At 50.6% G+C, this 27,672-nt stretch overlaps 2 protein-coding genes across 18 annotated transcripts in view; one reads left to right on the top strand and one right to left on the bottom strand.

Annotated features, from left to right (window-relative positions):
• The window catches only part of cmss1 (cms1 ribosomal small subunit homolog), a 544,867-nt gene that overhangs the window by 217,416 nt on the left and 299,779 nt on the right, over positions 1-27,672 (bottom strand). For 16 of the 17 annotated variants that reach the window (XM_072513512.1, XM_072513514.1, XM_072513506.1 and 13 more), the window contains one exon: positions 23,392-23,469. In XM_072513512.1, coding sequence (XP_072369613.1) covers positions 23,392-23,443 — 52 coding nt within the window. In that variant the 5' untranslated portion in view covers positions 23,444-23,469. Of the gene's footprint in view, positions 1-20,188; positions 20,211-23,391; positions 23,470-27,672 lie in introns of those variants that run through there. The other variant, XM_072513519.1, reaches the window with a different exon arrangement.
• The window catches only part of filip1l (filamin A interacting protein 1-like), a 373,822-nt gene that overhangs the window by 106,026 nt on the left and 240,124 nt on the right, over positions 1-27,672 (top strand). The window contains exons 2-3 of the mRNA XM_072513500.1: positions 22,091-22,360; positions 24,628-24,801. Coding sequence (XP_072369601.1) covers positions 22,097-22,360; positions 24,628-24,801 — 438 coding nt within the window. The 5' untranslated portion in view covers positions 22,091-22,096. The remainder of the gene's footprint in view (positions 1-22,090; positions 22,361-24,627; positions 24,802-27,672) is intronic.

The following is a 27,672-nucleotide window of genomic DNA, read 5'->3' as shown; positions in this document are numbered from 1 at the left end:
AAAGTAGACGTGGAGCTGATGCTTCCTCTTGTGGGGCACTCTCAAACGAGAGGTCATTATCTTAGAATAAGAGGTAGCAAATTTGGGAGAACCCAAAGGGTTGTGAATCTGTGGAATTCGCTACCCCAGAGTGCGGTGGATGCAGAGGTAGTGAGTAAATTTAAAGAGGAGTCAGACAGAGTTTTAATTGGTAATGGATTGAAGAGTTATGGAGAACAGGCAGGACAGTGGAGTTGAGGCCAGGATGGGATCAGCCATGATCACATTGAGGATGTTTAGGCTCGGGACTACTCCTGCTCCGAGGTCATGTGTACTAGGAAAGAAATGCTCTGGCTGAGTTTGCAATCCAGCTCTTGGTCTGTAACATTGTAGGTGACTGATGAGGAACATATCAGCCATGATCGAATGGCGGAGCAGACTCGATGGGCCGAATGGCCTAATTCTGCTCCTATATCTTATGAACTTATGAAGTTAAAAGACCTTCCTCACTCAGATCTAAATTAAGACAGGATTCCAGTTACTCTGTGAGTATGCTCTTTTGTATGACATAACAATAGTAATTCCTTAAAATTCATTGTAAACTCGAAAGGCTCAGACTTGTGAGCCAGGTTTCATATCTCTGCAAAATGCTTGGCTGCAGCCTTGACTTCTTCCGACTGTTTCGCCTACAGGGAAATCGGTTTAAAAACTGATGAAGCATTAGTGGAGAAAATGGCTAAGCAAATTAGTTACTGTTGGCAAATCTAAGTTCTATATAGCATGTTCCTATTCATCCCTGGGAGCTGATTTCAAGTCCTGTCTGGATTGTTGGGGGCTTTCCCGCTGTACAAATGAAGTGGTATGTGAAACAGTAATCATAACTCACATGGGAGATAGAAAAACCATATTGCTGCAGCTAGAGGTGCCTGAACTTGAAGCAGAGAAAATGGAGCCTTGTAATTCATCAAAACTAGTCTTCTATCACACATTATCATGTCTGACGTGGTCATGAAGCACCAAAGTATCAAAATAATCCATTCCTCAGAATGAAGATAAAGCATAGCCACGAGAGTGAAATTATATATTAGTTATTTAACATAAAATTCGACAGGGCCTGAAAATGGGTGCAGAAAATTGCACTGCAATCGCTGCCACCCCCATCCCCGCCCTCCCCAGCGTTGCCCCTTCCTGCCAGATTGTGCCATAGTTAACGAAAGATGAAAGAAATTCTTGCATTTATACAATACCTTTCACAACCATAGAAGCAGAGGCACTTTAGAAAATTAAGCACATTTTTGAAGTGTAGTCACTGTTTGAATAAAGGAAGTGTGGCAGCCAATTTGTGTATACAGCAATGTGATAATGATCAGGTAATCTGCATTTTAATGTTGATTGAGCGATAAATATAGTGTTAGGAAAACAAAGGTAGTTTTAAGGGATTTATATTTGTATTGATGAATGTTAGAAATAAGGTAGGGTTTTAAATGGGTTTAATTTAATGTTTCTGTGCCTGGAGGGCAAAACCTATAGTTAGATTCATGGCAGACAAAGGTGTTGTATATGTTGGGGTTGGTTAAGTTCCAACTGTGTTTCTATTGTGCTTAGAGAGGGCTACACCATGAAGAATAAATAAATAGACCAGCAGAGGGATGAAGTTTTGCTTAGCAATTGGAGCCTTGTAAGATGGGGAAGCTTTTAAGTTTTAGTTTTAGCTGAATTTGCAGCCAGTTGGAGATAAGATCTCGGGAAATGAACATCTCTCAATTCTGCCAGGAGAAAGACTGGACAGGATGGAAGCTGCAAAGAGGCAGGCTTCCAAAAGTACAAGTTACAGTCCAGATAACAAGGAAACTTTTCATCAGAAAGATGTCTAAAATGACTGGAATTAAGAGAGCAAAGACCAAGGTATTGTTCAGAAGAATTCAAGGAAGACTAAACAAAGTGTTCTGATTAAGGAGACAGTTGCAGTAACTAGATATAAAGTGGGACAGCGAACTTCAGAGGTCGATGAATCGTCTGATGCCAATTTAATACAGTCTGGGAATCAAGAGTTTAAGCAATTACGAGCAGTTGCTTAACTGCACGGCAGCACACTGGTTAGCACAGTTGCTTCACAGCTCCAGGGTCCCAGGTTCGATTCGCGGCTTGGGTCATTGTCTGTGCAGAGTCTGCACGTTTTCCCCATGTGTGCGTGGGTTTCCTCCGGGTGCTTCGGTTTCCTCCCAGAGTCCAAAGATGTGCAGGTTAGGTGGATTGGTCATGCTAAATTGCTCTTAGTGTCCTAAAAAAAGGTTAGGTGGGGTTACTGGGTTGGGGGATAGGTTGGAGGTGTGGGTTTAAGTGGGGTGCTCTTTCCAAGGGCTGGTGCAGACATGATGGGCCGAATGGCCTCCTTCTGCACTGTAAATTCTATGATTCTTTGATTCAGTTTGCACAGCAGTCAAGACAAATAAATCCTAAAGGGTTTGGTGTGATATCCTGGACTGGATTTGTAGTTGAAAGTGGAGCGGACGCTTTGTTTAAAAGTGTCATTTGTAAAACCTGGACTGGATTTTGGAATGCAAACCGCAAAAAGAAAGCATTACTATGAGATAAGATTTTAAAGCTTGTTTTTGGGAGTAGAGTTTGGAAGCTCTCATCTGGCAGGATTCTGAGGAGAAACCCACAGTCAGTAGCGTGGTTCAGAGCACAGTCCATGTATTTGACCATAGTTATCTTGTGCGCTTAAACCGGTATGTGTGTGTTAATGAGACTATTGTAGTTTAAGATGTACTTTGTAATCCGAGTTAATCCTAAAACCTTTTTTTCAATTCTTTTTTTTCAATTAAGGAGCAATTTAGCGTGAACAATCCACTTACATTGCCCATCTTTGGGGTGTGGGGGTGAGACCCATGCAGACACAGCGAGAATGTGCAAACTCCACATGGACAGTGGCCCGGGGCCAGGATCGAACCCGGGTCCTCGGTGCTGTGAGGCAGCAGTGCTAACCACTGAGCCACTGTGCCGCCCAGCGAGGGGGGGAGTTAAGGAGAATTGGATAATAATCCAACTTCTTTTAAAAAAAAATTAGAGTACCCAATTAATTTTATCTAATTAAGGGGCAATTTAGCATGGCCAATCCACCTAGCCTGTACATCTTTGGGTTGTGGGGGCGAAACCCATGCAAACACAGGGAGAATGTACAAACTCCACACAGACAGTGACCCAGAGCCGGGATCAAACCTGGGACCTCGGCGCCATGGAGCAGCAGGGCTAACCCACCATGCTGCCCTAATAATCCAGCTTTTCATGGTTAATAAATGTTTTTTCTTTGTTGGTAAAACTAATTAATGTTCTTGTGACTCCGTTTCTCCACGTTTTATACAAAAAAAGTATAAGTTACAGTCTTTTGAACCACGGTTCCATTCTGGAATCTTCCCGACCAGTTATAACATCCACTGGGATGGTAACAATTGGCCAGGACAGCAGGGATGAGCAGCACGGTGGCCCTAGGTTCCTGAACACTGCACAGAACTGGAGCAGGTGGACAAAGGAGAGAGGTCCTTTATTTACAGGAGGGCAAGATGGCTGCTTAGTTCAACAACATCTGTGCAGACGCTGGGAGCAGATAACTGTGGCAGTCAATATCAGGAGTCGAGTTCCAAGAACCTGGACGTACGAAGTTAACACAAATTGGCGAGAGCAGTGAATTTATTTTCAAATGCCATATTCCAAAAACTAGACCAGGAGTCTCACTCATTGATCAATGAACTCACTCACTTTCTTCCCCTATCACTCACCTACCAACAGCCTTCATTTCCAAAGCGCATCCATAATATTCAAAAGCTTCACCTCACCCTCACACACATAGCAGTGCTGAAAGGCTCACCCACATCTCACAGCTTTCACACACTGCCAGTGATGCAATCATGACAGCTACATTGCCGAACACATTGCACCACACTCTCTGACACATTTCCCATTTGGCGTACCAATGGGCAGCAGCACGTAACCATGAAGCAGCAGCCCTGATAAAGGACACAATGATGAAAGACGACGGTATCCTCACACACAAGTCTCCTTCTCACATCCCATTTGCCTTACGTCCCACAATCTCTTCTAATTTGCAAGCTGCCGATCATGCAGGCGAGAACCTCCTGCTTTCCCCCTCCCCTCTCCCCTACCACAAGCCTAATCTCATGCCTTTCTCCTTCCAAACATCCAAGAGCTGCCAGGTGGCCAGGCAGTGATGGAAGGGCGAGGAGTGAAAGAGCAGGTAGATTCATGTTAAAGAATAAGCACTGTGACTTGATCACACAGTTGTCAGCACCAGCTCAGTAGTTAACACTATGTATACTTTAACAGATAGCTTAATCTCTGAAGGCTGAGACAATGGCCACGAGTTTATCATAGAATTTACAGTGCAGAAGGAGGCCATTCGGCCTGTCGAGTCTGCACTGGCTCTTGGAAAGAATACCCTGCCCAAGGTCAACACCTCCACCCTATCCCCATAAACCAGTAACCCCACCCAAATCTAAGGGCAATTTTGGACACTAAGGGCAATTTATCATGGCCAGTCCACCTAACCTGCACATCTTTGGACTATGGGAGGAAACCGGAGCAGCCGGAGGAAACCCTCGCACACACGGGGAGGATGTGCAGACTCCGCACAGACAGTGACCCAAGCCGGAATCGAACCTGGGACCCTGGAGCTGTGAAGCAATTGTGCTATCCACAATGCGTGCTGCCCCAAAGTTACCTGCAACCAGGATAGGGAACAAGTGTAGCACAGGGGCCAGCAGGCGAGCGAGTGAGGTCACACACAGGTTTTGTTGCAGAGGACTCATCAGGACTTTGATGAGGCAGCCTACAAAAGAATGCTGAAGGGTATACACACGGAAATGCTTGAATTGGCAGGTGTACTAGAAACCCTGCACTCAATGTCGAGCGGCTTGGAAGACTCCAGCACCAAGTGTCTCGGGTGGAGTGGTAGTGTCTCGGGGGGAGTGGTGGGGTCTCGGAGGGGGGGGGGGGTGGTAGTGTCTTGGGTTGTAATTAGTAATGCTCTGCTCCGCTCCCCCCTTCCCTTCTGAGCAACAGGGACAGACTCCGTGCCAGAGGCCCGTACCCCATGGCTTACCCCTGGTAAGTCCCCACCCCCACAAGTATCCAAAGCGGTATACTTGTTACTCAGGGGAACGACCGCAGGTTGTGTCTCGGGGGAGTGGTGGTGTCTCGGGGGAGTGGTGGTGTCTCGGGGGAGTCGTTGTGTGTCGGGGGGAGTGGTGGTGTCTCGGGGGAGTGGTGGTGTCTCGGGGGAGTGGTGGTGTCTCGGGGGAGTGGTGGTGTCTCGGGGGGAGTGGTGGCATCTCGGGGGAGTGGTGGTGTCTCGGGGGAGTGGTGGCGTCTCGGGGGAGTGGTGGCGTCTCGGGGGAGTCGTTGTGTGTCGGGGGGAGTGGTGGTGTCTCGGGGGAGTGGTGGTGTCTCGGGGGAGTGGTAGTGTCTCGGGGGAGTGTTGGTGTCTCGGGGGGGGGTGGTAGTGTCTCGGGGGCGTGGTGTCGTCTCAGGGGAGTGGTGGCGTCTCGGGGGAGTGGTGGTGTCTCGGGGGAGTGGTAGTGTCTCGGGGGAGTGTTGGTGTCTCGGGGGGGGGGGTGGTAGTGTCTCGGGGGCGTGGTGTCGTCTCGGGGGAGTGGTGGCGTCTCGGGGGGGAGTGGTGGCGTCTCGGGGGAGTGGTGTTGTCTCGGGGGGAGTGATGGTGTCTCGGGGGCGTGGTGGTGTCTCGGGGGAGTGTTGGTGTCTCGGGGGGGGGGGGTGGTAGTGTCTCGGGGGGGGTGGTAGTGTCTCGGGGGCGTGGTGTCGTCTCGGGGGAGTGGTGGCGTCTCGGGGGAGTGGTGGTGTCTCGGGGGAGTGGTAGTGTCTCGGGGGAGTGTTGGTGTCTCGGGGGGGGGGTGGTAGTGTCTCGGGGGCGTGGTGTCGTCTCGGGGGAGTGGTGGCGTCTCGGGGGGAGTGGTGGCGTCTCGGGGGAGTGGTGTTGTCTCGGGGGGAGTGATGGTGTCTCGGGGGCGTGGTGGTGTCTCGGGGGAGTGTTGGTGTCTCGGGGGGGGGGGGGGTGGTAGTGTCTCGGGGGGAGTGGTGGTGTCTCAGGGGAGCGGTGGTGTCTCGGGGGCGTGGTGGTGTCTCGGGGGGAGTGGTGGTGTCTCGGGGGAGTGGTGGTATCTCAGGGGAGTGGTGGTGTCTCGGGGGAGTGGTGGTGTCTCGGGGGAGTGGTGATGTCTCGGGGGGAGTGGTGGTGTCTCGGGGGCATGGTAGTGGCTCGGGGGGAGTGGTGGTGTGTCGGGGGGAGTGGTAGTGTCTCGGGGGACTGTTGGTGTCTCGGGGGGTGTGGTAGTGTCTCGGGGGGAGTGGTAGTGTCTCGGGGGAGTGTTGGTGTCTCGGGGAACTGTTGGTGTCTCGGGGGGGTGTGGAAGTGTCTTGGGGGGGGGGAGTGGTGGTGTCGCAGGGGAGTGTTGGTGTCTCGGGGGAGTGGTGGTGTCTCGGGGGAGTGGTGGTGTCTCGGGGGAGTGGTGTTGTCTCGGGGGAGTGGTGGTGTCTTGGGGGGAGTGGTAGTGACTCGGGGGAGTGGTTGTGCCTCGGGGGGAGTGGTAGCGTCTCGGTGGGAGTGGTAGCATCTTGGGAGGAGAGGTAGCGTCTGGGGGGAGTGGTGGCGTCTCCGGGGGAGTGGTGGCGTCTCCGGGGGAGTGTTGGCGTCTCGGGGGGGAGTGGTGGTGTCTCAGGGGAGTGGTGGCGTCTGGGGGGAGTGGTGGCGTCTCGTGGGTATGGTTGTGTCTCGGGGAGTGGTAGCATCTCGGGAGGAGTGGTGGCGTCTCGCGGGAGTGGTGGCGTCTCCGGGGGAGTGGTGGCGTCTCGGGGGGGGAGTGGTGGCGTCTCGGGGGAGTGGTGGCGTCTGGGGGGGAGTGGTGGCGTCTCGTGGGTGTGGTTGTGCCTCGGGGGAGTGGTAGCATCTCGGGAGGAGTGGTGGCGTCTCAGGGGAGTGGTGGCGTCTCCGGGGGAGTGTTGGCGTCTCCGGGGGAGTGTTGGCGTCTCGGGGGGGGGGGGGGGGGAGTGGTGGCGTCTTGGGGGGGTGGTGGCGTCTCGGGGAGAGTGGTGGTGTCTCGGGGGGAGTGGTGGCGTCTCCGGGGGGGAGTGGTGGCGTCTCGGGGGGGGTGTAGTGGCGTCTCGGGGGAGTGGTAGCGTCTCGGGAGGAGTGGTGGCGCCTCAGGGGAGTGGTGGCGTCTCCGGGGGAGTGGTGGCGTCTCAGGGGGGGAGTGGTGGCGTCTCGGGGGAGTGATGGCGTCTCGGGAGTGTGGTGGCGTCTCGGGGGGAGTGGTGGCGTCTCGGGGGGCGTGGTGGCGTCTCGGGGGAGTGGTGGCATCTCGGGGGGAGTGGTGGCATCTCGGGGGAGTGGTGGTGTCTCAGGGGAGTGGTGGCGTCTCGGGGGAGTGGTGGCGTCTCGGGGGAGTCATGGTGCCTCGGGGGAGTGATGGCGTCTCGGGAGTGTGGTGGCGTCTCGGGGGGAGTGGTGGCGTCTCGGGGGGCGTGGTGGCGTCTCGGGGGAGTGGTGGCATCTCGGGAGGAGTGGTGGCATCTCGGGGGAGTGGTGGTGTCTCGGTGGAGTGGTGGCGTCTCGGGGGAGTGGTGGCGTCTCGGGGGAGTCGTGATGTCTCGGGGGAGTGGTGGTGTCTCGGGGGGAGTGATGGTGTCTCGGGGGGAGTGGTGGTGTATCGGGGGGAGTGGTGGTGTCTCGGAGGGAGTGGTGGTGTCTCGGAGGGAGTGGTGGTGTCTCGGGGGAGTGGTGGTGTCTCGGGGGAGTGGTGGTGTCTCGGGGGGAGTGTTGGCGTCTCGGGGGGAGTGTTGGCGTCTCGGGGGAGTGTTGGCGTCTCGGGGGGAGTGGTGGTGTCTCGGGGGAGTGGTGGTGTCTCGGGGGAGTGGTGGTGTCTCGGGAGTGGTGGTGTCTCGGGGGAGTGGTGGTGTCTCGGAGGGATTGGTGGTGTCTCGGGGGGAGTGGTGGTGTCTCGGGGGAGTGGTGGTGTCTCGGGGGAGTGGTGGTGTCTCGGGGGGAGTGGTGGTGTCTCAGGGGAGTGGTGGTGTCTCGGGGGAGTGGTGGTGTCTCAGGGGAGTGGTGGTGTCTCGGGGGAGTGGTGGTGTCTCGGGGGAGTGGTGGTGTCTCGGGGGGTGTGGTGGTGTCTCGGGGGCATGGTAGTGTCTCGGGGGGAGTGGTGGTGTGTCGGGGGGAGTGGTAGTGTCTCGGGGGACTGTTGGTGTCTCGGGGGGGTGGAAGTGTCTCGGGGGGAGTGGTAGTGTCTCGGGGGAGTGTTGGTGTCTCGGGGAACTGTTGGTGTCTCGGGGGGGGTGGAAGTGTCTTGGGGGGGGAGCGGTGGTGTCTCGGGGGAGTGGTGGTGTCTCGGGGGCATGGTAGTGTCTCGGGGGAGTGGTAGTGTCTCGGGGGACTGTTGGTGTCTCGGGGGGTGTGGTAGTGTCTCGGGGGGAGTGGTAGTGTCTCGGGGGAGTGTTGGTGTCTCGGGGAACTGTTGGTGTCTCGGGGGGGGGGTGGAAGTGTCTTGGGGGGGGAGTGGTGGTGTCTCGGGGGAGTGGTAGTGTCTCGGGGGCGTGTTGGTGTCTCGGGTGAGTGTTGGTGTCTCGGGGGAGTGTTGGTGTCTCGGGGGAGTGTTGGTGTCTCGGGGAACTGTTGGTGTCTCGGGGGGGGGTGGAAGTGTCTTGGGGGGGGAGTGGTGGTGTCTCAGGGGAGTGTTGGTGTCTCGCGGGAGTGTTGGTGTCTCGGGGGAGTGTTGGTGTCTCGGGGAACTGTTGGTGTCTCGGGGGGGTGTGGAAGTGTCTTGGGGGGGGGAGTGGTGGTGTCTCAGGGGAGTGTTGGTGTCTCGCGGGAGTGTTGGTGTCTCGGGGGTGTGTTGGTGTCTCGGGGGAGTGTTGGTGTCTCGGGGGAGTGTTGCTTTCTCAGGAGGGTGGTGGTGTCTCGGGGGAGTGTTGGTGTCTCGGGGGTTGTGGAAGTGGCTTGGGGGAGTGGTGGTGTCTCAGCGGAGTGTTATCTCTTTATATGGGTGGCACGATGGCACAGTGGCTAACTGCCTTACAGCACCAGGGACCTGGGCTCAATTCCGTCCTGGATCACTGTCTGTGTGGGGTTTGCACGTTCTCCCCATGTCTGCGTGGGTTTCCTCCAGGTGCTCCAGTTTCCTCCCACAATCCAAAGATGTGCGGGGTAAGGTGGATTGGCCATGATACATTGTTCCTTAGTTTTGAGGGAGGTACAGGTTAGGTTATGGGGTTATGGGGATAGGGTGGGGTTTTCGGGGGCGTGGACATGGATCGAGTGCTCTTTCAAAGGTTCGTGCAGACTTGCTGGGCCGAATGGCCTCCTTCTGCACTGCAGGGACACTATGTGGTTCAGTGTCATACTTGGTTTTATAACACCCCTGTAAAGCATTTCATTACATTAAAGAAGCGATATAAGTTGTTGTTGTTACATATCTTGACATCAAGGGGCCCTCTTTTTCAAATACATGACTTATTTTATTGCCTTATTGCTTAAGTTGTGTTGTAAACCTATTGCACCAAATCAAGATCATTCTGTCAAACTGCTATTCCTTGAGTGCTCTCGATAAGGATTGATTAGTCAGTAAGATGGGAATGAGAAGGCGTAAACTTAAGATACAGTAATCGTGAGAAGTAAAATGAAAGCTGAAAAAATCCTAATCATCAATAATGGTTTAGAAGTGGAATTCTCTGACACAAGACATTATTAAAGCAGAGTGCATAAATTATTTTACAAGTCAAGAGAGTTGATTGAAAAAGAGAAACATTAAACGATACGAGAAGCAAGTTGGAGAGTGAAACAAGAGTATGAGGCTCAGCTAAGTAAAAATGCCAGCATGCCATCGGATTGTCGAATGCTCGGTTCTATTTGTGCTGTGACATTCTATGATCGCAATAATTTACTCTTGGTTAGTTGCTGATAGGCTATGTTTTTTTGATCACGGCAGCATAGAAACTAAAGTGCTTCATGAAGGATTTAATTATATCTGTTCATACTTAACCCGATAACCTTCACCCAATTCCTAACAGGATATATGCTTTTCCTGGGAGTCTTTGAGCAAAGGCTTTGGCACTGAGAGCAGCTTAAGTAAAGTGCTCAGTCTGTCAGACATCAAACATCACAAGCAAGCAAATTGTGAAAATTACAACATGCCAGTAGCGATAAAACCTTTTAAACATGTTGAGCTAAATAAAACTGTTGAGCCTATCTCTTGGCTCTAAGGTTACAGAAATGTCATGTTTGGGAAAAAGTACCAAAAATCTCAAGTGTTTCTTACCGCATTTGTCTCTGTTCCACAATTTACATAGCTCCTGCCAAATTAACATGAAGCTTGCAGAGCAATTATTTAATGACATAATAACCTGTATATAATCCTACTTTCTGGTGCTAAGCAGTTAACTTAAGACCATAAGAAATAGGAATATGAGTAGGCAGTTCGCCCCTCCGCCATTCAATAGGATCATGGGTACTCCGGCATTCCTTACGTCCACTTTCCTGCTCTTTCCCCCGTAGCCCTTGATTCCTTTACTGATCAAGAATTATGTATCTCAGCCTTAAATATACACAAGGACTCTGTCCCCACAACTCTCAGTGACAAGGAGTTCCAAAGACTCACAAACCCTCTGAGAGAAGAAATTATTTCTCATCTCAGTCTTAAATGGGCACCCCTTTATTCTGAGACTGTGCCCTCTGGCCCTGGACTCTCCCATGAGGGAAAACATCCTCTCACATTTACCTTGACAAGTCCCTAAAGGAGCCTACATGTTTCAATGAAATCAGCTCTCATTCTTGTAAATTCCAATAAGCAGCATCCCAAACTCTTTAACCTTTGTTCACAAAGCAATCCCTCCACACCGGGGATCATCCTAATGAACCTTCTCTGAACTGCTTGCAATAAAATAATGGGCAAGATTCTCCCGCGTTGCGCCTGGCACAGAACCCATCCAAAAACAGATTTTGTGCGGGCGACGAGCCGCACGTGATGCATCCCGACCCGCAGCGCCCGCCATGATCTCGATCATGCCCTCATTAGGCTTGATCCAGATAATCATAATTAAATATGCGCAGCCCGCCTGAGCCGGCATTCTCCAGACTCTCGATAGCCACCGGCTGCTGTAGACTGGTGCAAATCAGTACTGGTCTCCAAAAAGGAAGACTGGCGTAATGGTCATGCCGGTGGACTCAGCGGCCATTGAAGTCCCCGAGTGGTCAAGGACAGGGCAGGGCAGTGCTTTGGCAGTGCCAACTTGGCACCCAGGCAGTGCCAAACTAGCACCCCGGCAGTGCCAAACTGGCACTACAATGGTGCTAGGTTGGCACTGCCATGGTGCCTAGGGCAATTCGTGGATGCCAGGTTGGCACTGCCAAGGGGTGGGACCTGAGGGGGGCCATGCCAATAAAGGGGGGTGAAGGGGGTATGAAGGGTGGGAGGGTGAATGAGGTAATGAAGGCGGGTTACGAAGGGGATGGTGTGAAGGCGGGGCCTGAAAGGGAGGCGGGTGCCTTAAAAGCGCACGAGAGGCCCTCAGCAACCCCATAGCGGGGCATGTTCACTTGGCGGGGGTTGAAGTCTACCAGGATGGGTGGGTGTGGGGCTGGGTTACCATCATGCCTGGGTGATATGGGTAACAGACCTTTAGTGATATGGAGGAGGTTGCCCCTCCGGAGTCAAGAGTTGGGGCTGTCGCCCTGGTCTGTGGGGGGGTCGCGATGTCAGTAGGTGGGGGTGTGGGGGGCCCTCAACTTCACTTTGAGATCTCTGAGGAGCCACTCTTGCTGGCGACTTTAGTTCCCCACTGCAGAAGAAAATCCAAGTGTGGGGTTTTCCGGTGAGAAACTCCCCCAAGTTCAAAAAAAATGACTAACTGTGGGTGAATACCTGTCTGGATTGCACCCAGACCTAACAAGAATCCCCCCGCCAAACCCGCCCAGAATGACATTTTATGGGAGGATCAAGCCCAACATCTATCTTACTGTGACCAAAACTGCTCACAGTACTCCAGATGTGGTCTCACCATTACCTTGTACAGTTGCAGCAAGACTTGCCCATTCTTTTACCCCAATCTCCTTGAAATAAGGGCCAACACTGCATTAGCCTTCCTGATTATCTGCTGCACCTGTGTGCTAACTTTCTGTGTTTCATGAACAAGTTCCCCCAAGTCCCTTTGTGCTGCAGCTTTCTGCAGTTTTTATCCATTTAAATAATACTTTGTTCTCCCTCCCAAAATGAACAACTTCACAATTTCCCGCATTATACTCCATTTGTCACAAGGTACTGTTTGTAAAGCAGGAATTCCAATTCCTGACAAATCGTCCAGGGAATGGTCGCACATGAGCAGTAATACCTTTTTTCTACTCTTCAGGCTGGGGACTGGCCTGTGTGCCTACACAGAAGAAAAAAACCCAGAATGGCATGAAACTGCAGGTCAGGTGACCTGATATGGGAGTGTCATTATCGTCTAAGTGTCCGACGGTGCAGGACACACGGGAGGGGGAAAGAGAGAAGGTACCAATCCATGGAGGGTGACAGGAAGAGGCCACAATAGCCCCAAATAAAGGATGAAGACGGGAGACATGAATAGGCCTAGTTAAGTGAAGTTAAAGAAAGGGACAGAATAATAGTCTCCGCAGTAAAGAAAAAGGAGCGAGAAAACTTTAAGCCAAGTGGGCATGAGAGGAGCACTGAAGGTTGGCAACTCTGTGCTGTGTGCCATTGGGGCAAAGGTACCCCTTTGGAGCGGTGGTGTTCTGCTTGATTTGCTGAAGATCTGGAACTGTATTTTGAAGGTGAAGCTTCAGTGTACTTGGAAATCCAGAGGAAAAGAATTACAGGAGACAAAACTGAAACCCTGCAAAGTGGGTCACTATTGAAGACATCTGATTGGGAGTGATGTTCGGAGAGAATTCCAACACGTGGGGCGAAATTCTCCGGTATCGGTGCGATGTCCGCCGACCGGCGCCAAAAACGATGCAAATCAGTCCGGCATCGCGCCGCCCCAAAGGTGCGGAATCCTCCGCATCTTGGGGGGCCGAGCCCCAACCTTGAGGGGCTAGGCCTGCGCCAGACTGATTTCCGCCCCGCCTGCTGGCGGAAAAGGCCTTTGATTGCCCCACCAGCTGGCGCGGAAATGACATAGATTATCATAGAATGTACAGTGGAGAAGGAGGCCATTCGGCCCATCGAGTATGCATCGGCTCTTGGAAAGAGCACCCTACCCAAGGTCAACACCTCGACCCTATCCCCATAACCCAGTAACCCCACCCACACTAAGGGCAATTTTGGACACTAAGGGCAATTTATCATGGCCAATCCACCTAACCTGCACATCTTTGGACTATGGGAGGAAACCGGAGCACCCGGAGGAAACCCACGCACACACGGGGAGGATGTGCAGACTCCGCACAGACAGTGACCCAAGCCGGAATCGAACCTGGGACCCTGGAGCTGTGAAGCAATTGTGCTATCCACAATGCTACCGTGCTGCCCCTATCTCCGGGTGGCGCATGTGCGGGAGCGTTAGCGGCTGCTCACGGCATCCCCGCGCATGCGCTGTGGAGGGAGTCTCTTCCGCCTCCACCATGGTGGAGACCGTGGCGAAGGCGGATGGAAAAGAGTGCCCCCAATTTACAGGCCCGCCCGCGGATCGGTGGGCCCCGATCGTGGACCAGGCCACCGTGGGGGCACCCCCCGGGGCCAGATAGCCCCGCGCGCCCCCCCCCCCAGGACCCCGGAGCCTACCCACGCCACTTTGTCCCGCCGGTAAGGTAGGTGGTTCAATCCACGCTGGCGGGGCAGGCATTCTAGCAGCGGGACTTCGGCCCATTCGGGCCGGAGAATCGCGGGGGGGGCCGCCAACCGGCGCGGCGCGATTCCCGACCCCGCCGAATATCCGGTGCCGGAGAATTCGGCAACCGGCGGGGGCGGGATTCACGCCAGCCCCGGCGATTCTCCGACCTGGCGGGGGGTCGGAGAATCTCGCCCGTGATCTTCAAATCTGGAGACTGGAAACTGTTGTGAGAAAGATGAAGTTTCAGTGAGATTGATAGGCCGGCAATGTGACAAAGGTTGGGTGGGTTGTTGGGAAATCCATGGGTTCGACTTTGGTCGCACCTATCAGCTATTGTGTAGTGTGGTGTGCCTGACCGTAGTTCACCTATTAATTCACCTGTACCTCATAATTACTCTGAATATTAGCGTATAGAAAAGATATTGTGGATTGTTTCATCATTCTGAACTTGTATAGTAAAAGGTTTTTATTTGCTTGTTCAAAATCTTGTGCTTCACCATGGGACCAGACTTCAGCGGATCGGTGCCTCATCAAAAGCAATGCCGTTCTTCCCATTAATTCTGATGAGTTATTTTGTGGTGGCAAGTGAAACAGGCTGAGGCCGGACCAGTAGGTGGTCCCTTGGGTCCTTTGCCCCTTTGAATGGTCAGCTACTAAAAGGTTTGAGGATCGCTGGTCTAGCTGAACGATGCAATATGCTTGAGGGACTGAACAGCCTAATCATCTTCCTGACGTTCCAAGTCTATATTTTTCTCCTGCCATGCAAGCAAGTGTAAATTTTTACAGAGTTAGCTAAATGTTAAATGGCATTTTACTGACATTATGCTCAACCTAGATTATGAAAATATTAGCATATCAATGGCCTGACCCTGGGAGTTAATCCTTTAATCCTTCCTTTTCTATCTTGCTTTTTGTTTTGTTTGTTTTCTTATAAAACATCTGTCTTTTTTCTCATTTTCCTGATTTAGTGACTACTTTTCTTTAATTAGAAGCTTGTGTAATATCATACCTTTGACTGATTGCCTATGATAATACTGAGAATGGCCAAAGGAGCAGGTTAACCACTGACAGCTAATTTTGCAGCCACTAAGGGGAAAATCTGCACGCACCAAGTACATAGAGCATTAAAACTCGTCATGTTGCAATTCCCACACCACCCCCCACTCCAAAAAAAAGTGAAACAATCAACTAGGCAGCCTGAAATGGAAAACCTCCTACTGTGAGTTGGATGCTCTGCATTCTATTGAATATGAAGTAATCCCACAAACAGAACAGGTTCAAACTGTAGCTAATTAATGTGTCACATTGTTTATGGCAAGGAGGAGAAATGATCCAGAATGCAAACCCGCTGTGATTGCAGAGTAATCAAAATGAGGTCAGCAGGTCCTAAAAACTGTAAAGTATCAGATTTAAGCTCTGTATTATACAACAGACATTACTTCAGGGGCTGCTTACTTACAGATATAGGGGCCTAATCTTCCATGGACTGGCAATTACTGGTAGATTGCCAGCACGCTCCTTTTTATTTCCTTTCACTGGAACTCCCCATTTCTCACCTGGACTTCTCGAAGCAGGCCTCCTAAGAAACGTGGAGAGTTCCTGTTGTCAAGAGTATTTACTCATACCACAAGAGTGCCAGGGAAAGCCACACCAGGCTCCCTTTTTACAGCACTGGCTGCCACATATGGGACATTTACACGTCCCAGCCACTTTGACAAGAAACGGAAATACAAATGTGTACGGTGTGGAAGGTTAGGTTAGATCGAGGGGTGCAGGGCGATGCAGAGCAGGGGTGTGTGGAATCAGGTTGTGGTATTTGGGGGCATCGAGTGGAGACTGGGTAGATTGGTAGCATGGTCACTCAGGAATTAGAACGTCCAACTTTTCCCGGGTAACTATTCTGCTAAGTGAATCACAACCATCCAAACTCTTTGACTTTAACTCAGAGTTTCAGAGTGTTCCAGACACAGGGGGCGGGATTCTCTGACCCCGCGCCGGGTCGGAGAATCGGCGGCGGGCCGCGCGAATCGCGCCACGCCGCCTCGACACCGGCACGCTCTACGCGGCCGGCCCGCCGATTCTCCAGCCCAGATGGGCCAAGCGGCCGTAAGAAAAGAGCCGAGTCCCGCCGGCGCCATTCTACCCTGCTCTGGTTCGGCAGGACCTCGCGTGTAAGGGTCGGGTGGGGGGCCTCCGATGTGGCCTGGCCCATGATCGGGGCCCACCAATCGGCAGGCTGGCCTCTCTGGCTGGGGGCCTCCTTTCATACGCGCCGGCCCCGATGCAACATGGCGCAGGACTACAGGGGCCGGCGCGTTGAAGGAGGCCATTGCGCATGCGCGCATTGGCGCCGGTGCCACTGTGCATGTCCTCGTTGGCGCCGGCGCAACTGCGCATTCGCGGATCCCGCAGCACACAGTTTACGCTGGGATCTGCAGCTGGAGCGGCGCCAACCACTCCAGCGCCGTGGTGGCCCCCTGTAGGGGCCAGAATTAATCATGGGAGTGGCCCGTTCACACCGTTGTAAAACGCGACGGTGTGCATGACGGCGTAGACACTCTGCCGCGGGATGGGAGAATCCCGCCCAGTGGAGTTGCTCATTGAAAGATGAAACTACCCAGGCAATTCCAGCAATTGAGTGGGATACTCCCTTTTGGGGACTAAGTCCCCACACCCGCTGGAAATCGAGCGAGAAACACTCCGACTTTTTCCTCAAAAGTCTGGGGTGATTCTCCGTTTTCCAGGGGGCTAGGAGGGTCCTGGCATTCGTCCCACGGCTCTGGCTGCCGGCCGGTGCCTGCTGTACAGAGCGTGCGGCCATGCATGTGCACGGCGGCCACAAGCGGGTCCGCGCATGGGCACGGTGGCCGCAAGCGGGTTCGCGCATGCGCATGGCGGCCCACCTCGGCGTGGGTGCCGGTGACATGGCGGAGCCACGCACCGGGCCCGGGCGGAGTAAGGTAGGCCCCTCCCAGATCGCGATGGCCCGCCGGTGGGTGGCCCCCGATCACGGGCCTGGCCACCGCTGAGGCCCGCCCTGGAGTCAGATTCCCAGCGGCCCCCACCAGGATCACAGCCGCTGGTCCCAGCTCCCGCCGGGTAGTACCACCTGTAAACCACGCCGGCGGGAGTTCGGCCTGTTCCAATGGCCCCCGACCGGCGCCGCGTCAACCGCGCACGTGGGACTGCCGAGTCCACAGATAATCGCAGTAGCGACTTCGCGCCGGATTTCCGGCATGAACGGCTATTCTCCGCCCCCGCGGCACGCGCAATTCCGACGCGGAGGGTCGGAGAATTCCACCCCTTGTGTGGGGACATGTCCATCCAAAGACCAAAGAATCTGAGCCATCATCTTCCACATTTTTTTTAAAGCATTCACCCTCTTCAAATCAATAGGATATTGCTGCAATTTCAGAGTGAGGAGGCAGAGAATTCACCTGAGACACCGCCCTTGAAGAAGTTTGCACTCCATAAATTATAGTATTTGCATGCACCTATAATTAAAATCATCTTTCTGGGACAAACACTTAATAACTTGTCCAGAGATATGAGCACAGTAAGAAGTCTTACAGCACCAGGTTAAAGTCCAACAGGTTTGAGCAGAGAGAACGAGAGTATATAATGCAAAAGATTATAATTCTCAGTCATTTCATTTCACAACCAGCAGAGCAAGTTGGTGCAGGTACAGCATGCAAAATCCTCCTTTGCTTCCATTTTAACATTTTTGGTACCACAGTTGATCATTTTTGGTAAAGTTACCAACAGGAGAGGAGGTTTCACCCTCAGCAAAAGCAAGGAAACCACAGTTAACATTAACATAGCTCTGGGCATAGGGTGGCACGGTGGCCCAGTGTTAAGCACTGCTGCCTCACAGCACTGAGGACCAGGTTCGATCCTGGTCCTGGCTCACTGTCCGTGTGGAGTTTGCACATTCTCCCCATGTTAGCGTGGGTTTCACCCCCATAATCCAAAAATGTGCAGCGTAGGTGAATGGCTATGCTAAATTGCCCCTTAATTAGAAAAAAAAGAATTGGTTACTTTAAATGCAAAAAAATAGCTCTGGACACAGTTGGTCAGAAAGAGGTAAGCTGGTTGTGAGTTTCCTATAAGGTACTTTAATCAAAGAATGAGTAAGACTGCTTACAATATGATTTAACAATGTTCGCCTGTCTGCGTGGGTCTCAACCCCACAACCCAAAAATATGTACAGGGTAGGTGGGTTGGCCACGCTAAACTGTCCCTTAATTGGAAAAAAATAATGGGGTACTCAAAATGTATTTTAAAAAACCATTGTTCCCATTTGATCAATTCATCCAAAAACAAGATCACCAATGGCATCCTCTCATGATCTCAACTATACTGATGTTCAATATTGTCTCAATTCCATCCACATTATTTACTTTGAATCTGTGGTCCATCCTCACATGATTCCAGACTTATCTTTGCTCACATAATCAGTGCCTCTCCAGTAAGAGCTTCATCGCTCATCCCTCCGACATGATCACCTTCAAGGTGTTTCACCTTTTTCCCCTCCCCTTATCATAGAATCATGAATTTTTACAGGGCAAGGGACCATTACTTATTTATTGTTTAGGTGGCCGGTTTAGCTCAGTTGGCTGGACAACTGGTTCATGATGCTGAACAAGGCCAACAGCGCGGGTTCAATTCCCGCACCGGCTGATGTTATTCATGAAAGCCCCGCCTTCTCAACCTTGCCCTTTGCCTGAGGTGTGGTGACCTCCAGGTTAAATCACCATCAGTCAGACTCTCCCCCTCAAATGGGGAAAACAGCCTGTAGTCATCTGGATCTATGGCGACTTTACACACTCTTGTTTAGTTTGCTGCAGCTCTCAAAGACATATCCACGCACGAGGGACAATTTGCAAACACATGTTGTCGACACCCCATTGTACCTTTCCACCAGCAGTTTTAATTCCATCTTTACCTCCATGACAGATTGCCTGTCTGATGAGCCAGAACTATTTCTATTTGAACTCTGGGAAAACTACTTATTTGGCTCCTGCTAAAACCTTTCTCCCAATTCCATCCCCATTCCCCCATTCCTAGCTGCTAGTACAAGCTGAACCGGACAATATGCAAACTCAATGTCAGCCTCAACTCTGACTAAGCTTCAAATTCCATTTCCAATATATCAACAAGAGTGCCAACTTCAAACTCTGTGATGCTGACCTACGTTTGCTGACACTCGGTCAAATACTGAGATCATCTTTGCCCATCATCATTACCCTTGCTGACCTTAAAAGGCTTTCTTTGCATTAAAGTTAAAACTTCACCGTTATTTCTAAGTACCTTCCCATCTGTGCAGTCTCCTCCTGTCCCACTATAAATTCTGTGCTTCATAACTTCCAAAACTCCTCTACGTCCATCTCGGCAGTGCTCTCTTTGCTTTGACGCTTCTCTCACAGTATTGAAAATCCTCATCAAAATTTAATTTTCCAACTGTGCCATTGGTCGTTACTCCAAACTAATGGGTTGGATTTAATGGAGGTGGCGGACATCTCACGCGCCAGCTGGAGAGTTGGCAGCAACCCCATGTGGCCTCTTAGGGAAGGTGCGGCAAATAAAAGTGCCACTCGGGCATTTAACTGGACAGTAATGGAGCTTCCCAGGATCAAGGGCCCCGGGACAGAAGTATCGCCTGTCAAGAGAGGCCGTGGCTCTGTTGAATGGCATCACCCCCAGCGTGGCTGCTATGACTCCCACCCGAGGCCCAATATCATGGCTGGATCCCACGACATTGATGAATAACGGCAGGAGGGATGATCAAAGTGTGGGAGTCGTGAGGGAGGCAGCAAGGGCAGGGTGATGGCTCTCAGAGGATCCCTGGTCCCCGATACTGGGTGCCTTGATCAGGCACTGAGTGCCTTTAAATGAGGGAGCCTCGCCTGGGAGCCCACAAATGAGCTTTCAAACCAACTGTAAAAATTCAGAAAATATTTGGAATTCTATCCATCAGATTTGGTATTTTTCCCCATTCTTCAATTTTTCTCAAAGAGTTGTATAATTTCATTGATACTGACCATTCCTCCTTTATGGCTCTGAAATACGAATGTTAGAAAAGCAGTTGACTATGGGAGCACTGCAGACAGGTAGATTCTATTCTCCTTGTATCTACTTGGACCCACTGGTAGCAGTATCATATATAATAGGGAAAATCAAACAAACCACAAGCTGATTTTCTATATCCCAGAACACCAAAATTATTTACAGCGCTAGCAATGCCATCAAAGCTGGAATTAACAAATTCAGCATAAATCTGTGATGTACAAACTCATAAAAGATGCAACACAGAAGTGGGCTGTTCGGTTAACAAATCCACGCTAGCATTTACCTTCCATATGAGTAGCTAGCTCTCATCACATTTTTCCATCCATGCTTTCCTATTCATTTCACTGCTTTTCCTGGACTTTGCATACTTAGTGGAGAACTTACACACAGGGTAGTGTTATATAACTTGAGAGGCTTGTCGGTGAAGTGGGATGGCGGTATGTTGCAGTCGTTAAGTTGGGTGAGTCCAGTACGGCTGACTTTGGCAATTTCGCAGCCAGTTGGAGATTCTTGCTGGCTTGTCTCAGAGGGAGCAATGAACTGATTGCCTCTGCAGGATTAAATGAAGAGGCTGTCCGTCTTTGTTAAAACATGTTTGCCTCCAACAAGACAGAGAGAGAGAGAGCGAGGAGGATACTTTTTACTTCCTTGTTCTTCTGATTCTCACTGGTTAATGCTAGTTTGTAACCCATTTTGTCTGTGTATTCCGAGGAGGGGAAATAGTCATGTCTTGCATTCATTTCAGACTTTTAAACATTCTAAGAGATAAATCAATAGGAGACGAGTGTTTTTAGATGTCTGGCAAGATGTATGAAAGAGTCGCCATTTCCCTCACAAAACCAGACGTTTTGCATTTTCCATACCTTTCTTTCAGGTGTCTCTGTCAGAAGTGGGCATTGACACCTCTTCAGGTGCAAAATTTAATGGGATGTAACTTTCAAGCTCTCCAGCATCAGATTGGAGGTTACACAAAAGATGCATTGGGGAATCCTCTCTGGCCTTCCCAAGAGAGCATTTGCATGACAATTGCCTAGAAGTGCAAACTTCCTCTAGGCAATTCTCCTGCACTGAGAACCATCGTAAATGACACTTAAATCGCAAACTTCGGATGGTTCTGACAGGGTTACACCTATACTTACTCAGAAAAAGTTAGACGTAAAACCATCTGGATAACTATTGTAAAGACCCAGACCATGTCCATGCCTCCCCCCCTCCCATGTGATACCCCAGGATACCCTCCACACCCCCAAGCCTCTGGTGGTTTCCCCCACCAACACAGACTAACTAACCCTTTATAGTATTCACAACTCCCCTGACGCCACATGGGATTTTTCTTCCCCCCCCCGCCTTCACCCTAACACCTGTGCAATCTGACCAGATATCCCACCCTGCAGGTCCTACCAGACATCTCACCCCACAGGCCCAGACCTAACCCCTAGGTCCAAGACACCCCACCCCACGGGCCAGACCTGACCCTCCACCATGTAGGTCTAACCCAACCCCACAGGCCAGACCAGATACCGAACTTCACAAGCCAGACTTCACCCCACTACTCTGTAGGTCCGACCTATCTTACACCCCACAGGCCAGATCAGATCCCCTCCCCCAGAGGTCCCACCAAACTCCACTCCCCACAGGGTGTGCCGGACGTCTACTCTCCCTCCCAATTACTGGTTCAATCCAATCTCCCACGCCCCCCCCCAAGAATGGGCCAGTTCAGGCCCCCGACACAACCTCTCACCCTAGAGGCCTAAACCTCACTCCACCCCCCCCCCCCCACCCCGACCAGACTGGACCCCAATCCTAGACCTGACCCCCACTACGCCCCCAACTCAGCAGGACACCATACAACCCTCCCCCAACCCCAATGTTAAACCCCCACACCCCCATGCCCGACTTCGCCCAACCCCACTTCCCCATGTCTGAAACATCCCCCCCCCCTCCCCCCAATAGTATCCAGATCCCAACTCTAAAAAAATTGGACAGCCACAACATCTCCTATGCTATTTTTTCTTTGCACATCAAATGTTTTAAATAGTAAAAAGAATTAATTATCTTAAATTGAAACCGCTCTCTTCACCGGCAGTGGTACAATTAGAGTTTAGTCACAGCTAGTTATTGCAATTACTATATTGGTGTTTTACATCACATAATTTAAAAAAAAACTTATTTTAAACTGTTTCAGTTGGAAATGCGTTCAAGAAGCAACAGCCTGGAAAGCTCATCCAAAAATAAAAGGTTGCATCAAAGAGCAAGGTCACGACATCAAAATTCTGAAAGGGACGAGTCATACTTAGCGGCAAATAAAATGAACAATGAGAGAGAAAAGGACAATATGGAAGCCACGGGGACTGTTTTGCGAAACCATAAAACAAGGACGTCATCCAGAAAACATGAAGATCTTTCTCGGGATGACCTATTGTTCCTGCTGAGTATTCTTGAAGGCGAATTAGAGGTTGGTAATCTTTATTGCCTCTCCCATTTCAAAAGGTTTGATCTGACACTAAATGTTTCATTCTCTCTCTCCTCCTCCTCCTCCTCCCTGGTGACTGATTTGATTGAGTTTTACAAGAAAACGAGAGACAAGGTTAAGGATAGGATGACTCAGGAATTGGGTGTGATTAATTTCATAGTGGGGTTAGATGAAGGGACAAACACAATGGGTGGAATAGTCCCATGGCCCTGCCAGCGGGTAATGGAGGGTAAGGGGGAAGAGTTTGGAGGGAGCTGGCATGGATTTCCCCACAGTATCTTCTGCTGGTATACACCATAACAGATCGGCAAACCCGCTGGAGGCTGGTGTGAAACTGTTTTGCACCCCTCTAATGGAGTGCAGATGAAGGCCCAACCAGAATCTTCCACACACACCCAATTCCCTGCGACACCTCCGGGAAAACATGTGGTGCAAAATACGTCTGGAACAATGTGACGTGCAAACGTCCTGAACGATACCTGGGGCTGCATCCAGAGTTCGGAATGGAGGCCGCCAACAATCCTGCACCCCAGAGCACCACAGCAGTGGGTAGGGAGAACATCCACAGGTGTTCCTTCCAGTTTCAATGTCATTGAGGAGGCCCATCTTCCAGCCTCAGAGTGTTCGTGGAGATCCATCTTCTTTCTCAGGAGGTGCATCTTCTTTCTTCAATACTGGGTCAATGATGTTGGGGGCCTTTTCAATACGGCACCCGGATACAAGGACCGGCCATCAGGCTTGCCCTGCCACGGAATACAGCGCGAAACATCCGTTTGCATAATTAATGAGGTCAGGACCAGTGGATATATATGACATGGCTTCCCAGCGGCCTAGTCAGCAGGAAACATCACACGTTCCCAATCCGCCACGGGACTTAGTCCCAGGCATGAGAATTCCGCCCAAGAGAAGCAGCCACTGAGATCCCCAATGTTTGACATCATTTTTGGCATTATCACTTCTAACGCCCCAGCTTTATAATTATGTCAGCTGGAATTGTGAAAATTAAGTCTCACCTGGTATTGCCTTAGGCTGTTTAGCTGCTGTCTGTAGGAGGCTACCCTCCATCCACACTGATGGTGTGATGGTCAAGTCTGTAAGACAGAACACATTATTCAGTTGATGGGTGACAATGTTCACAGAAAAGGAGCAACTGGTACAATATTAGCAGTATAAAAGGCAATTAAAATTAACATTTATCAAGCTTTCCATATAAGGGGCGGGATTCTCTGATCCTGAGGCTAAGTGTTGTCAACATGGCCCCAGGATCAGCAATTCTGCCCCCTACAGGGGGCCAGCAGGTCGCTGGAGCGGTTCACGCCACTCCAGCTGCTGATCCGGCCGTGGAATGGGTGCCGGGGGATGCACGCATGCGCAGTGGGTCTGGCACAAACCCACGCTTGTGTAGTCCCACCGGCGCGATTTCCGCACATGCGCGGAGTCTCCCTTGTCCGCGCTGGCCCCGACCCAACATGGCGCAGGAGTACAAGGATCGGCGCAGAGTAAAGGAGGCCGGGAGACAGCGAGGCCGGCCCGCCGATCGCTGGGTCCCAATCGCGGGCCATGCCACATCAGAGGCCCCCCCCGGGGTCGGACCCCCCCCCGGGGTCGGGGCCCCCCTCCCGCCCCACAGGCCGCCACCCGACCCTTCAACGCCGAGGTCCCACCGGCTCAGAGCAGGTTAGAACGGCGCCGGCGGAACTCGTTTTTTTTTTTTTTACGGCCGCTTGGCCCATGTGGGCCGGAGAATCGCGGGGGTGCCCCGTAGAGCGGCCCCCGACCAGCGCCATGCCGACCATGCCGGCCCCAATGGTGCCGATTCTCCACTCTCAGCGTCGGGGCGGCGAGGCGCGACTCTGCGGCCCACCAGCGATTCTCCAACCTCCTCCTACATGCCGCCACTGGAAGTCCCTGCATCAGGATATAAGTTGACCTTCATGTTTTAGACAGCTCAAAACTGTGCTGGCAACCATGGTACAGTTAAAGTGTTCAACATTGCGTGCAAATCTGCATTGGCATATTCACTCAGTAAAATGAGAAATAAGCAGTTTCTGAGGGCATTTCATCGGTCACAGTAAAATTTAATTTTACATATTACTGGAAGAGGATTTTTCACACCAGCAAACTTATCCACATTTCTTATGTTATGTTTTTATGTGAGCACGTGAGAAAATCTTCAATGTACAATATTCTCCATAAATCAACAGCTGACAAAGTGCGCCAGTGCTTCATGTTGTGTGGATTTGTTTTAGGCCCGAGATGAAGTAATAACTGTACTAAAAGCGGAAAAAATTGACTTGGCGCTTCTGGAAGCACAGTATGGCTTTGTTATGCCAAAGAAGGTGCTACAAGCTCTCCAACGGGACACGATCCAAGCAAAAGCAGACTCACTGCAGGAGGACATCTATGAAAAACCAATGGTTGAGGTATGTGGTATATGCAACGTAAGCCAAAAAGTCTTGCTAGTCTTCTCAAATTAGATGCCAAATTACAAGCAAAAGGCTAGTACTTACACTGTTAGAAAGTTTAATGTGAAACTTTGTAATCTCATCCTCTCATCCCTAACCAAATAAGCAGAGCAATTGAATCCCAACCAAAGACCATAGGTCTTGTACACACTACATGCCAGATTGCTATTTTCATTGGCAAGACCCATCGAATCTTAGCTTACCAAACAGATCTAATACAAATCAGAAGGGACGTAAGATATAACAGACACCACCCCATTAAATGGTGTTTCCTGCCAATCATAGAGCATAAATAAAACCATTCTAAACTAGACATCTAGAGCCAAACCACCCTCTGCTTGTGGAACAGGTAGTGAATGACATCACTGAAGAGAAATTGGCTCAACATTCACAAAGACAGAAGGGCTCCACGCCTTAATCGTGGAATATAGACGTCCTGCCCCTGAATCTGGCACCACAGGTTTAATGTCCATTAAGAAATAGGAGCAGAAGTAGGATATTTGCGCCTGCTCCACCATTCAATGAGATCATGACTGATCCGATGTGATAATCCTTAACTCCGCTTTCCGCCTTATTACCATCATCCTTGATTTCCTTACTGATTAGAAATCCGTCCATCTCAGCCTTGAACACACTTAACAACCTAGCCTCTACAGCCCACTGTGGTAAAGAATTCCACACATTCACTACCCTCAGAAGAAATATCTCCTCATCTCGGTCTTAAATGGGTTATCCTTTGCTCTGAGATTAAGCCCGCTGGTCCTAGATTCCCCCACAAGGGGAAACAACCTCTCAACATCAATCTTATATGTCTCAATAAGATCGCCTCTCATTCTTCTAAACTCAAGTGAGTACAGGTCCAGCTACTCAACTTCTCCCTTTTTGCCAGGGTGGGGGGAGAAGTTGTATTTGACATAAGGCTGAGGGATATAATTATAGGATTAGTGCTGCTTGAGTGCTTCCACAACCTACCATCATCGCAGTGAGGAGTTTGTAAGTTCACAGTTTGATTGACAGCTCCAAGTGGACAGCTCCGAGTGGTTAAAAAGGGATTAGCTGTCTTTGATGTAAAACTATGGAAAAAGTGTTTGTTTTTCTAAGGCATTAAATACTTGAACTGATTTAAATGTATTGAATGGTATTTTATCGGTGAGAGGTTTTTTAGATCATTAAGTCTGTGATAGATGCTTAGAACTTTATTTTAATTCATCTCACAATGGCTACAGAAATCAGAGCATGTTAGATACTGGGTGTGCTTACGTGGAAGGTATCAGGTGATGGGTGGAAGGTATGGGCAGCATGAGTTGGAACTGAACTTGCACGGGGGGGACAAGGGGCCATTGGGATGAGTCAGGGGTCATGGGTTGGCATGAATCAGTGTTACGTTTGTACAGAGCATACAAAGGGCCATGGAGGCGGGTGGGGGGGGGGCATTGGCTGGCATGGCAAGCACGAGAGTGCATGTAGTGCGGCTTGGGGCTTGTGGTGGCATAAATTGGATGAATGCGGCACAGGGAATGTGTGGGGCGGTGATGGGATGTGAGAGGTGAAGGCTAGAGAACCTAACACTTTTGATTTTAACTGGAACAAAATCCCAGAGAACAGGCAAGCCTTTTAAACAACCCGCTTGGCACTTAAGAGCTCAACTCTAGTTAGCACCCACTCTCCACCAACTCCCACCCACTCAATCCCTACCCCTGCCCACCCCACCTCCACACTGCCAATGTTTTATTTTCTATTAATGAACAGTTAGTGTTGGGCAGCACAGTGGTGCAGTGGCTAGCACTGCTGCCTCACAGTGCCGAGGTCCCAGGTTTGATCCCAGCTCTGGGACACTGTCCATGTGGAGTTTGCACATTCTCCCTGTGTTTGCGTGGGTTTCGCCCCACAACCCAAAGATGTGCAGGCTAGGTGGATTTGCAATGCTAAATTGCCCCATAATTGGAAAAATTGAGTACTCTAAATTTATTTTAAGAAATGAATAGTTATGGTTGTCACAAGAACAAGGGCAGACATAATGAACTCGGGTGGCTGAAAGAGTAGTGTACTAATGTAGCATCGGCCTACCCCTTTGGCTGAAATACATCACACCTCACTTCTTGAGTTTAAATTCCATCCGGCACTCGTCTTCCCATTTTGTAGTCTCTCTATGTGTTATTCAGTTGGTTGACATCGTCTTCACAGTCTGCTGCATCTCCGGGTTTGGGACCATCAAATTTTGAAATTTTACTCGGTAGTCCAATATCTAAGCCAGCTATGCATATGAAAAAAACAGTTGCCCTAACACTGAAGCTTGGGGAACTGCCTACCACCCTTCGGTCTGTAAAACAACCCTTTAACATGGCTCGCTGTTTTCTATTCGTAGGCCAATATTTTATTCAAGCTGGCATTGATCCTCCTATTCCATGAGATTCCGTTTTTTTAACTAGCCTTTCAAGTGATATTTTCCCAAATTCTTTCTTAAAATACATGTAGATAAAATCCACTGTGCTCCCTTCATCAGGTTTCTCCGTTACTTCATCAAAAAATTAGATTAGTCAAACACATCCGCCTTTTGCAAATCCTACTGACTGTCCTTAAGTAACTCAAACTTCTCCCAAGTGCCTGTTGATTTTTTCCACCTGATTCTACAAGCGTACCCACCAATGATGCCAAACTGGCCAGCCCTGTAGTTACTGGGAGTATCCTCACACCTTTTCTTGAACGTGTGTGCCACATTTAACACTTTACAAACCTCTGACATCCTCCCCTATCCAGGGAAAATTAGGCTAACTCTTTCTGTTTTCTCCATTCTCGCTTCTCCTGAGCAAGCTGGGAGGCACGCTTTCC

The sequence above is a fragment of the Scyliorhinus torazame genome, chromosome 8, assembly GCF_047496885.1.
Source record: "Scyliorhinus torazame isolate Kashiwa2021f chromosome 8, sScyTor2.1, whole genome shotgun sequence".
NCBI lineage: Eukaryota > Metazoa > Chordata > Chondrichthyes > Carcharhiniformes > Scyliorhinidae > Scyliorhinus > Scyliorhinus torazame.
Note: the sequence above shows the minus strand (reverse complement) of the source record. Positions and strands in the feature narration are given on the sequence as shown.